The 12,687-nt window shown below is 53.1% G+C and overlaps 1 protein-coding gene across 6 annotated transcripts in view; it reads right to left on the bottom strand.

Moving 5' to 3' along the window:
- CADM1 (cell adhesion molecule 1) overlaps positions 1-12,687 on the bottom strand; it is a 219,675-nt gene that overhangs the window by 17,618 nt on the left and 189,370 nt on the right. For 3 of the 6 annotated variants that reach the window (XM_087706474.1, XM_087706475.1, XM_087706478.1), the window contains exon 8: positions 11,009-11,083. The exons of the other annotated variants lie outside the window; for them this stretch is intronic. In XM_087706474.1, the coding sequence (XP_087562600.1) occupies positions 11,009-11,083 (75 nt within the window). The remainder of the gene's footprint in view (positions 1-11,008; positions 11,084-12,687) is intronic. 6 annotated transcript variants of the gene reach the window in all.

Here is a 12,687-nt window from a genome sequence, read left to right as displayed (position 1 = left end):
ATGCCTTGTGCTTTTAAGCCGGGAGCCTAGAGGGGGATGGGGGGGGGAGGGGAAAGACCCCTGGGCTGCCTGGCATCCAGAGGTTGGCAACAGCACTGCTTTCTGGCGGGGCACATGCAAAGCTGAAGGGACCCCTGCTCCCCCCCAGGGAAGCCGAAAGCAGCTCCAGACAGGAGAAAGGGGTGGGAGTCCTCTGCAGGCTTCCTACATTCAAACATTGCCTCTGCGGGAGGGGCCTCCCTCTCTGCTTGGCTGCTGGAGGGTCCACGGCCTCCGTCCCCCTCCCCAGGCGCAGGGAGGGCAGGAAGCACCCAGCGCTGCCTTCCTGCCCTTGGAAATCCAAGGCTCTGGTGGGAGAGAAGCTTTGAGCCCAGCAAACCAGGCAGAGATGATGGAGGGAGGCAGCAGAATGCGCAGGTGCCATCTTCACAGAGGGACCCCTCTTCGCTCTCCCAACGTTTCCCCATTGCTGTGGTTGGCAAAACGGAGCAGGGCCAGAAGGCTACGCCTGCTTCTTAAAAATGACAAGTCCATTTGGACACACAAACACACTGCTTCCCCAGAGGGGGTGTGGGTGAGCGGAAGACATTTGTGAGGGCCAGGAGGAAGGGGGCCGGATAAGTATCTCTTGGGGTGTCAACATCACGGTCCTTCACAAGGGACTTCACTCTCCAGGCGCCAGCCCTCCTCCCCCCAATGCCCAACATCTGGAAAGGCCTGTATCTTTTTGGGGCTCAGAGGAGCCCCCCCAAAGACTGCCTGGAGTTTGCTCAAAGGTCTATGCCAGAGGCTGTGCCGGCGTGTCCTGCCCATCCTTCTGCTCTCTGAAACCCAAGTCCTAAAATGTCACAGCAGACGCCGGACGCGGCACAGGCTCTTTCGGCTGCACAAAACACTCTGGGGGGGTCTTTGGCAGCATCTCGGTTCTCTTGAGACGGCTCTCTTGTGGGTGGGGGGGGCTTGTCACCCGGCACCCTCCCAATCCCCTTGGGAAGACCCAAGGACCCGCTAAGGCAGTGTTTTTCAACCTTGGCAACTTGAAGATGTCTGGACTTCAACTCCCAGAATTCCCCAGCCAGCATTCGCTGGCTGGGGAATTCTGGGAGTTGAGGTCCAGACATCTTCAAGTTGCCAAGGTTGAAAAACACTGCGCTAAGGGACCCCCCAGAGGCTTCCTGGAGTTGGCAGAGGCAATGTTGAAATGGAAAAAAAGCATGTCTTGGTGCAAAGCGCTGCAACACACAACGGAGCCTACGACAAACGGCCTCCCACTTCGGACAGCAAGGGCGGGGGGCGGGGAGGGGGGGTCTCCACAGTGGGCTTTCCAAGAGTGGGTTGACTTCCCCCCTTGGCTGAAAGTCCGGGCTCTTCCCTCCTGCAGCCCCAGGGCTTCCCAAGGCCAGGACAAACCGAACGAATACGCCTGTTCTACCCCAGGGCTGGTGGGGCAGCACCAGGCGGCATATCATGCTTACAGGTGGAACCTTCTGATGTCTTTTGCTTGGACAGGAAAGAGGCTCTTCTGGCCAACTGAAAGAGGCGCCTGGCACCAGAGGGAGGTGACTGCAATCCCCCTGCACTTCCTCCGAGACTCCCGTCCACCACAGGGCCCTTCGGAAGGGTCCCAGGACCTCACCCCAGGGCAGCGCAAGCAACACAGAAAGCCTGAGGTTGGCCCTCCGTTACCACCACGGCCCGACCAAGAAGGCCCACCCAGGAAGGGCACCCCGAGGCTTGTGTGCAGGGGTGGGTGGCTGGGTGGGGACAAGGCAGAGGGGTTGGCCCAGCTGAGTCAGACTGAGCCGGGCCTTCTGTTCTGCAATTGGGGGGGCCTCTCCTGCCCTCCTGGGTGGCTGCAGGAGGTGCCAACCCTGTGGGCATCGGGACCCCCGTCCGTGCGCTGGAAAAAGAGGGTCGGTTAAGAAGCGCACTTCCACGCCCACAGTGCAGCTGGCTTCTCCCTTCCAGGGACAGAAATGGAACACAAAGGTTTCAAGCGGTTAAGGAGAACAAATAGTCCAAGCAACATCATGTTGGCTGCAGCTGGAATGGCAAAGTTGCGATTAGATGTCGGGGGGGAGGTGGATGAGCCACAGCGGGTGGCGGAGGTGATAAAAGGGGGGCGTGGCTTCTCCGGGCAAGGCAGCCCCGCCTACAGCCTTCCTACTTTCAAGGCTGCCTTTCCCTGGCGGAAGAGGCCGAGGCGCTGAGGGAGAAACTCGCATAAGGCACTTTCCAGCAACACCCGGAACCCCCCACCCGCTCCTTCTGAAGTGCAAAGCCCACTCCCCATTTCGGCACCAAGAAAGAGTTCAAAACCCAGTTCCAGAGCCATTGCTGGGGGTGAACGGGTGGGTTTCTAACCTCCCCATCCAACTATGCAGCACCAAACACATTTTAAAATCAGCTGTGTAGAGGAAACCGCCTCCTTCCTCTGCAACGCACACACACACAGACCTCCAGACAGCTTAGCAATATTCATGGGAAACGGTGGAGCCGAACCTGCTTTGCGGCAGAGTGTGATCTATTCAGATGGCTTCTCTCCAACTTAGAATTGTTCACTGAATGTGACAGACTGAGGGTTTAAAAACTAATCCATAAAATTAGTCCACAGTCTCTCGCAGAATGGATTTTTAAAATGAAAATGAAAACCCAAGGACATGTTTTTTAATAAGTGCCCTAAAAGTTTGCACAGGCAAAGACTGGCGCCTAGAAATGGGGTAGGAGGAGGCGGCCTCGAAAAACCGCCTGGCCTTCAGTCCCCCCCACCCCACTGTTTTCATCCACCAGCCCCAGGACGAGGCATCGTCCGGATCCCAGAAAAGGCTGATGGGGTTGGGGGCAGACTCCAGACACGGAGCCAAGTTCCCTTCTGAAGATCTGGGGCCCAATGCCACGGGGAGATCACTGGGGCAGAACAAAATGACTTTCGGCAGAGATAACTCGGCTTACATATGAACGTGACTGAATAATTCACAATGTATGAAGCTTCATTTCTCTTACTGGGTTTCAGATCCAAGACTGCCGTATACCGCAGTTTTGTTTCGAACTGGGCAGCACCAATTCTAGGCCCCTCACCCAAGATTGGAAAATCTGGAGCCCACCCAAGTTTCTTACCCTTTTCCCCCTGAAAATAAGACCTCCCTGATAATAAGCCCACTCGGGGCTTTTGAGCACTTGCTCTAAAATAAGCCCTCCCCGAAAATCTTGCAGCACAGCAGCAGCCACGAGGTGACCATGCTCTCCACCTCTTGGACCTCAAAAATAATAAGGCCTCCCTGAAAATAAGGCCAAGCGCTTATTTTGGGGGTCAAATGAAAGTCAGGCCCTGTCTTATTTTCGAGGAAACACGGTTGAATCCGAACAGGGTGGAGCCACCTTCCCGCGATTGTACAGAGTGGCTGGAAACCTCCCTTCCCATTTCGCCTTCGTTATTGGATTACATTTCAGGGAAACGCAAGAATGGCTCAGTTCACACCAGAAGGTGAGAAGAGAGAGACGTGTGAGAGATGGAGAGAGGAAGAAGAAGAAGAAGAGGGACAGAGGCCAGCAGATCTGCAATCCAAGCGGTCAGTTTGCACGAGCCCCTGGAGACCGGATGCTTTGTGAAAAGAATCAGGATCCCTTGAGGAATTTTGTGTAGCCTGGGAAATTGTTGTTGTTGTTATTATTATTATTATTATTTGAAGCATGGCAGCGCACGTCAGGGGGGGGCTGTGATTTAATGCTTCACCCTTCTCCACTCTCCTCCCAGGCTTCCTTCCCGAGCAAAACGGAGACCGTCTTGCATCAGCAAGAAACACACCGCCAAAGGGTTGTTTAATCAAAGGTCTCCTGCATAAGGACCCGTGCAATGAGGCCTGGCTCAGCTCTTTGTTTCCTCCCCCCCCCCTCAAGTCCTAAAGTGGATGTCAGGGCCATTTGCATTTGCTGCGCTAAGCAGGGCTTCCCAAGGGGATCCAGGTGGGTTCCCTTTTGCTGACAGAGCACTGGAGGCCCCTGAAGGTGGAGGAGAGCCGCCTTAGATCCACGGGAGCATCTGGGCGTGCTGGAGAAAACCACAGGAAGGTCAGGCCAACTCAGATGCAAAACAGGGAGGGCTCAGTGCTCAGTTGTGGGCTTGGGGTGGTCCGTGCAGGTGCCGAAATGTGTGGTTTGGATGTGGGGGTCCATATACAGAAGGTGAAGGTGGACCAAGCTGGGTTCTCCTGGGCAGGGGGAGCTTGGGAGCAGCCTACTGTGGAGAAATGAGGAGGCTGAGGGCTTCCTTGGAGAAGAACATCAGAGGCCGAGAAGGGCCAGAGGCCAGGGCACCAGCTGTGCAAGGGGGGTGAGGAATTTTACCCAACTTCTCCTACCAGATCTCTCCAGATTTCGTTTCAGCCAAAACCGGGACAACTAAAAGGTTCTGGGTTTGGCTTCTGATGAACTATGGCTGACCCAAACTTTTGGCAGCTCTTCCCAATTTAGTTGATTTCAGGCTGGACACAAAACCTGTCCACCTCTCAACGCAAGAAGACGAGACGCCCTTCCTGGCCGCCAGCCAAGCTCAGCGGCAGAAACTTCGCCTCTTTGGGAGGGAGAGGAGGAGGGAGGGGCCCCCAGCTCCTCCCTTTTAATGTGGTTGCAGAGAGGCTGAAAAGGTCAGGCAATCGCGAGGACCACGCTAAATTAACTTGACATTTTACCAGAGGCTCGAGGAGCCGAAGAAGAGAATAAATAACGGGTGAGAACTAAATCTTTTCCCCTTCAATCTGTGAAATGGGGCTGGCGACTTCGCTCCATTGTGCACCACGCAATAACAACACTCTCTGAGAAGAGCAATAATAGCAGTAGACTTATATACCGCTTCATAGGGCTTTCAGCCCTCTCTAAGCGGTTTACAGAGAGTCAGCATATTGCCCCCAACAACAATCTGGGTCCTCATTTTACCCACCTCGGAAGGATGGAAGGCTGAGTCAACCCTGAGCCGGTGAGATTTGAACCGCTGACCTGCTGATCTAGCAGTAGCCTGCAGTGCTGCACTTAACCACTGCGCCACCTTGGCTCAGTGATGCGCCTTGTCCAGGGATCCAAGGGAGCGGGAGGTGGGGGGGGGGGCTGGTTGACATTCGGTTATTTCCAACGTCCTAAAAAAGGGGGCCACTTCCTGGTGGGAATCCAAGACATTTAACGGTAGCCCTGGGTTGACGAGCCCAACTGGGACCTGGATTTCCACTGTGGTTGTTAAGTGACTTCTATCCAATGCTACCATCGCATTTTGCCAGTTTTTTTAAGTGAATCCGCCTGGTTGCCTGCCCCTTTGGGATGATCCCCTGGACAATGGGAGCCTGTGGATCGAAAGGGGAATCCCCAAGATCCCTCCTGCAACACACCGGCCCGTATGAAGTGCCGGAGAAAAGGCAAGGTTCAGCCTTCCGGGGATGCAACGCATGTGAGTTCCTGCTGAGCTCCTTAGAACAAGAGGCCTTTTGCTTGAAGGGGAGGGGGCTGCAGGGGACGGTAAGAGAGGCAGCAGACCTCCAAGGCTTTCAGGCAAGCCTTCTTCTTCCTAGCGACTCCTGCATATAAAATGTGGGTAATTATGCTAATTTCATTTGGAGAATGGTTTCCGTTATACAAACCTTTAGCACAGGAGAAGAAAATAGACTCCCGGAGTTTTATGCCGGCACTTAATCACCGCTGTTTGCCTGTGGAGGCTTTTAAGGCTAATGGGTGGCTTCGAGTTGCACTAAAATTCATTTCGGTAGCCATTTGACAGGAGATAATACACCCAAGCGAATTTAAGCAGGCCACCCACTCCCTGGCAGGAAAAAGAGGAGGGGGCCGGCCGTTGGTCCCCTCACCTTTCCTCTGTTTGGAGAGAGAGAGAGCGCGAGAGAGAGCTGAAGTTAAATTCCAGGCGGACGATATCAAGGCTTCCGGATAAGATAAACACATAACACAGCTTGTCTGCTAAGACACAGCAACGCGGCAAGATCCTATCCGTCAAAAGAGGGGATTTGATGAAATTGCTCGAGTGGCAATCGCAGCTTAGCTGCGCCTCAGCGCCAGATGGTGCGTTTGCAACAAGGGCGTTTTGGGGCCAAAAGGAGGATGGAAGACGATGGGCCAATCCTTGAGACGGGAGCCGCGTGGGCTGAAGACTTAGGGGCCCATTGGGAACACTCACAGGGAGAGATTTTGGGGGTGGGAAGGGGAGTCCCATGGCCAATTACCCATAGAAGACAGTATTTGTAGCTCTGGGTTCAACGACAAGGGTTGAACTTGGTGCTCTCTGAGCTTGGTGGATTTATTTATTTTTTGCAAACTGTTTTATGAGCCAACTAGTTGGCATCATTGGCTTTCTTTTAATATGCAAATAGCTTTTGCCCCGTCAGTCGGTGGGGATGATCTCGGGGGTTCCTTAATCGCTTAATCAAGGACCCTGCAAGAACACGGACAGGGCAAGCGGTGATAAGAGCCAAGGTGGCGCAGTGGTTAAATGCAGCACTGCAGGCTACTGCTAGATCAGCAGTTCAGCGGTTCAAATCTCACCGGCTCAGGGTTGACTCAGCCTTCCATCCTTCCGAGGTGGGTAAAATGAGGACCCAGATTGTTGGGGGCGATATGCTGACTCTCTGTAAACCGCTTAGAGAGGGCTGAGAGCCCTATGAAGCGGTATATAAGTCTACTGCTATTGCTATTGCTATTGATATATCAACAGAGAGCAAACCCCATTCCGTCTAGCACTGAGGTTGTTACCTAATTGGGTAATGTTGAATGTTTGAATGTTGAATGTTTATTTTATTTATATTTAATGAGACAATGGCAAGAAAACAAAGGCAGTGTTTCTCAACCTTGGCGACTTTAAGTCCCGTGGACTTCAACTCCCAGAATTCCCCCAGCCAGCAGAGCTGGCTGGGGGAATTCTGGGAGTTGAAGTCACGGGACTTAAAGTCGCCAAGGTTGAGAAACACTGCACTAAGGACTCCAAACAATGAAGCTACCTGCAACCATAACTGGTAGGAGCAACTGATCTCAGGCTCTTTTGTCCACGTTGCCAGAAGAGCAGCGTTCAAGGATCAGTTCTAAATCCACGGGATTGGATTGGATCTCCCCGCCTTTCCCACTGTAGGCTCTCCAAATAGGTCTACTCAAAAGGACACAGAGGATGGGCCACCCTCTGGCTCCTTCATCTTCTTGGGAACCACAGTCCCCGTTCTTCTGGAGCCTTCCAAGTTGGGAAAGGAAACTGGAGCCCAGAGCAGATCTTGGGAAAGGAATGAATGCACCTTCGGCAGAGCAGAAGTCTCCCCACCTGGGAAACTTTGCTGGCTGAGGAATTCTGGGAGTTGAAGTCCACACGCCGTAAAGTTGCCAAGGTTGGAGACCCCCCTGCTGCAGAGGGAGGTCCATCCCTGTCTTCTAGAAAAGCATCTCACCATTCTCCCATGGAAGGCCTCTTCCATGCTACCTAGAGAACGCATCTCTCGGATTGACTATACTCAAAATAAATATGGGACTAAGAAATTTCAGATAGCTTATGACTAAAAAACCAAAAAGAAAAAAGAAAAAAACTAGGAATGATATAAGTTGTTTAAGAGCCGAGGTGGCGCAGTGGTTAAATGCAGCACTGCAGGCTACTTCAGCTGACTGCAGTTCTGCAGTTCGGCTGTTCAAATCTCACCGGCTCAAGGTTGACTCAACCTTCCATCCTTCCGAGGTGGGTGAAATGAAGACCCAGACTGTGGGGGCAATATGCTGACTCTGTAAACCGCTTAGAGAGGGCTGAAAGCCCTATGAAGCGGTATATAAGTCTAACTGCTATTGCTATTGCTATTTAGAGCAAGCCTAGCAAGGAGGAGTTAAAGCTCAAATGAAAGATGTTATTTATTTATTTTTAAGTTTATTTTAGAATGTTCTTGTTAAAGATTTATACCCTGTATTGGTTCTGGGAAGCCGGGGGTGGGGGGGAGGGTGGGGGGAGGGAAGTAAATGTTTGTAAAAGTTTGCTTTTAAAAAAATTTCAATAAAAAAAAGAAGAAAATATATAGAGAATGCATCTCCAAAAGAGGAAAACAGGCTTCTTGAGTCTGGAAGAGTGCTTTCCACCAAGGACAAATTTATGCCAAATCAATTAGCTTAAACTCACTGAATCAATCCTTTCTTCCCCCCCTTGATAGCCAAACCCCTGTGGGCGCGCACACAAACAAGCCGAGCCCAGGGGAACCTGGAAGAGGAGACTAGATTCCACAAAGATGTGGAAAGGTGCCCAATTCACGCCACACAAAAGGGCCTCTCCATCTCGCTTCTGGGGCTGCAGGTGACGCACAGCAGGGAGAGAAGCAGGAAAAACGAGGAGAAGGAAGACGCACAAAGAAGATTAGCGTGTCAGCAGCAATCTGGCAACAAAATTAAGCGACATAGCGGCTCAGGAGGAACCGAGCTTAAAAGATGGGAGGGGAGGCGTGTCTTTATCTCGCGCAGAAAGTCAGAGGGGAAAATGGAGTGAAACTAAGATCTTGCCATAGCAGAGGGCTCTCAGGTGAGGAGAAGGAAATTGAGCAGGTAGAAAAGGGGGGTATCTCTCATCTTAGAAATAGAGGAAGGGGCCCTGCAGCGCACTTGGAAAAGAGCATTTTTGTTGGGGGTCTGTAAATCCTTCTGTCAGGCCTTTTGGTTCTTTTGGACCTCTGGCCTGCCACTATTATTCTTGTTATGCACTTTCTATGGTGGGAAAATGGGAGGAGGGATTTTAAGGAGTCACATATTATGTAGCCATAACAACATTCTTTCTAGAAAGCCAAGGTCATCCTTTGTCTCTGCACCTGGCCGGAACTGGATGGGTGGAAGCTGCCAGCGTGGCAGTGGGAGATTGGACCATGGGATGGACTTGTGGGTGGGAGGGTGTTGGGGGCAAGATCTTGAACTTTCAACTGGGTGGGGAAAACCGGGAAGCTTTCAGATTCGGGTTTTCCCAGATGGGCCAACATGGCTCCCTTCAGCAATTGGAACTTTGAGGAATCCTTTGCCTTGGACTCTGGTTTAATTTCGGATGCTATTTGGAAGCCTGACTCCTTCTACAATAGATCTTGAATCCCCCAAATGAGTCCTTCAGAAAACAGGCTGGGGTTGAGATGCACCACAACTGGGAGGGCTCCTCAGGTCCTGGGACAGCCAGGTCAGGACTCTGCTCTGTGACTGGGGGACACCAAAGGCTTCAGGGAGGTAGAGAGTCTGGCAATAGTAGGCTCAACGAAGAAGAGGCAGGGGCTGCCCAATCCATCTTCTCCCTAACCCCTCCTGGCCCAAGAGGCCAGAGCTGGTCTGGACTCAAAGCTCTGCTGAGGGTGGACTTCTTCTTGTGGTGAGCAGCTGAATCCTTCTCCACCAGGTCCAACTATTCCTAATCCCATCACCCCTTTGCAAAGCCTCCGACTTTGAGATCAGCACCCCTGATTTCCTAGCCAACTCCAACCCACGATCATTATTTTCCGAAGCATTCTGAAGATTTTGCTTTCAGGAGTCAGTCGAAACGCCTGGGAGCCTCACAGATGGTCAGCAGGAAGGGGAGAGGACCCGTCTCCTCCTGCCACTCAGGGAGCTCAAGTGAAGAGCAATGGGCCAGGTAGCCATCCGGGAAAGAGAGCGGCCAGCACATGGTGGGACACCGTGAGCCAACCTGAGGCCGTTTCCTTGGGTCGCTTTCAGGAAGAGCCCCTTGAGGCTGCAGGACTTCCCACACTCACAAGTCCTCCCAGTCATCCAATTAGCCCCCCCTCAAGACACCCAAAGGCCCACGGCATTAATTCCAACGAAAGAAACTCTTTGACATGGTCAGAGGTGAGCATGGCGAGAGGAATGCGGACCTGAGGCTCCCCCCTCCCCCTTCGTCTTGCCCTCGATCTGCTCCTTGGAGGGAGTGAAGGTCACCTGGAAGTGAGCAACCCACAGAAGAAGGTGTGAGACCCTAGGACTACGCAACTGTGGAAACAAACAGGCCACACAGAGGAGAACCCCGAGGCACCGGCTTCCCTAAGAGCCTGGAAGGAGAAAAGTGTAACGAGGCAAAACACGTGACGGTCAACACGAGGAAAAGAAACCATGGTTAAGGCACAGGGAGAGGAAAGGTTTCGTTATTCCAGTAGAGCCAACATTTCTGAGCGTTCGCAGAGGAAAAAAGCAGAGCATGGATGTTGCAGGAGAGGGGTGAGAGCCATTGTCACAGACGCACAGAAGGCCAGAGACTGCTGGGTGGAGGAAGGTGGAGGCCACGTGGGGAGAGCACCATCTCGCCTCCCCTGCTGGACTCGGCCCACAAGAGGGAGGGGAGAAGAAGAGAGACCCCTGCAACAGAAGAGCCCGGGGGGAGGATGGGGACAAGGGAGGGGGGATCTGGCTACTCTCAGGTGATCAGCTGGAGCGCAGACAGGTGCCCTGGGAAAGGCAGGTACACAGCGGCCAAAGGGGGCCCAGAATGATGCCCGGGAAGGGTTCAGGGTGGGGCTTCAAGGTGCTGAGTGCCAGGGTGACCCAGCAGCCACCTGGGTGTGTGTGTCTCTGTGTGCCACGGGGCTGGCAGCTGCAGAGGCTGAGAGGTAGTTGCGCGGGAACCAAAAACCAAATTAATTGTCTTTAGGGAGGGTGAAGCCTGCGGAGTGGAGCTGGAAAGGAGAGGCCGTTCTCTGTATTTTGAAGAAAGAAAAACAGGACCCAGGTTGAGCCACCTATAAGTGCCCTAACGTTTCCAGCCACGTTTGCCTCTGTCGGGGAGGGGGACTCGGGCGTTAAAGAGCCCCTTGCCAGGCCAACATCCCAAACCCTTTCGGGTCACATGACCCAGGTGAGGTGGGGGGTTTGGGGAGAGAAACAAACAACACCACAATAACTCAGGAATAACCGGAATTGGAAAGAAGCCTTTTCCTCTCTCTTTCACGTCCCCCCACTCCCCCCACGCACTCCCCCCCCCAGCCCCCCGGTCAGGGAAAGCACAGCCACACCTCTAGGCTTCGACCCGGTACTGTACCTGCGGCGATGTTGGTGGTGATGGTGATGATGGTGGAAAGTGTGGTGGTGGGAGGAGGGAGAGTTGTGGGAGGATCTAGATATAAAAAACACATAAACAAAGAAAAAGAAAACAGAAAAAAAAGAAGCAAATTAAAATGAAATGAGCAGAACGCAAAAAAAATGGTCAACAAATCAACAAAGAAGCCGAACGGATGGATGGCGGTTAGCAGCTTGGCTCCGTCCTTCCCGTCACTGGGGGGGGGAGGGTGGCCAGAGGGTGACAGACGATGCAGGTCTTGGGGTGGGTGGGATCCAACAGCCCTTCCCCCCTCCCCGCCCCTCCCACCCAGGATAGGGAGATGGGGTGGGGATGGGGGAGATGGAGAGGAGATGGAACACAAAAATTAGTTACAGATGCAAGACCGCATGGAATGCCCCCCCCAGAACCCACCAGAGAAACACTCCCCCCCCCCCGAGGCTGCACACTCCCCACAGGAAAGGGGGGGCTGTTTGCACCATTTAGAACCCCCCATGAAAGCCTCGCTTGTTTTGGGTCTCTTCGGTTGGTGCTCTGACGTCTGAAAAAGAGGGGCAGAGAAAGCCCACCCACCCACCCCCTCGCCCGCTGTGTTTAGCAGACCAAATATCCCCCCCCCCTCCTCCGCCTGCCCCTCCGTCTCCCTCTCTGCTTTCTCCGGAGCAGTTAACTCCATTCTTTCCGCCCTCCGTCAACCCATCCCAGCAGGATATAAAAGTACTTCTAAGCCGGTAATAAATAGAGAAGGGAACGAGAATGTCACGACTAAATATCAAGTTGGATGCATGGAAGATTTTAGTGAGATTTCTTTCAACGTAAAGTCAATGTCTTTGGGACTTATAAATATTCATACCCAGCCCAGGATCCCTGCATTTTTCTTCTGGTTAGTACATTTCACCCTCCGGTGGATGGAAATAAAGGGGGATTCGCCCCTTTCCCTTCCTGGCCATGAAAGGGAAGAAAAGACCCTTTGGTCTCCAAGGTGGGGGGCCTGCAAATGCCAGCCACAATCCCTCCTAAGGGCACCCAAGGCTGGCAAAGAACCGGTGGCCTCTTGACTCCCCACCGAGTTCCTCTGGACGGGAGGACAGAAGGGAGGAGGGGGAGGAGAGGCACTTGGGGGGAGGGGGAGGGGAGGAGAGGAAGCGCCACGTATCGCTGCCCAAATGATCAAACCGAATGTGTTAAGCACAACACGCAACTTTGAACTTGGGAAGGAATCGTCAGTAATGGAGCTTGAAACGGTTCAGAGGCTTTTGATTTCAAGTTTTATCTTAAGCATGTCAAACTTCTCATCACTGACACATCTACTCCGCTTTTATCTTCCAGAGAGCTCTTGCATTTCCTAATTAATAAATCCAAACTTGCAATGATGTGTTTCACCTTTATTGTGCGCTTGGCGCAACGTCTCCGGGAGAAGGGCGTCGATGTGCCCAGGATGCGGGGATATTAAGGAAGCAACGCTCGGCTGCCCACCCCTCCCGAGATGCCTTCAGCAGGTGCCAGGCGAGAGAGAGGCCTTTTGGGCACCCAATGAAAGGACTGGGCCGTCTGGGAAGGCAATGGCTTCGTTCCTGGAGTCCAGTTCCAGAGAGGCTGCCCTGCTTGATCTGACTCCAAGGCCTCTGGGACACACAACCACACAGGTGGCCCTCTCGCGT

The sequence above is a fragment of the Thamnophis sirtalis genome, unplaced genomic scaffold, assembly GCF_051295495.1.
Source record: "Thamnophis sirtalis isolate CommonGarterSnake01/CBP01778 unplaced genomic scaffold, rThaSir2_p1.2 scaffold_2, whole genome shotgun sequence".
Classification (NCBI taxonomy): Eukaryota; Metazoa; Chordata; class Lepidosauria; order Squamata; family Natricidae; genus Thamnophis; species Thamnophis sirtalis.
This window is presented reverse-complemented; position numbering and strand designations above follow the sequence as displayed.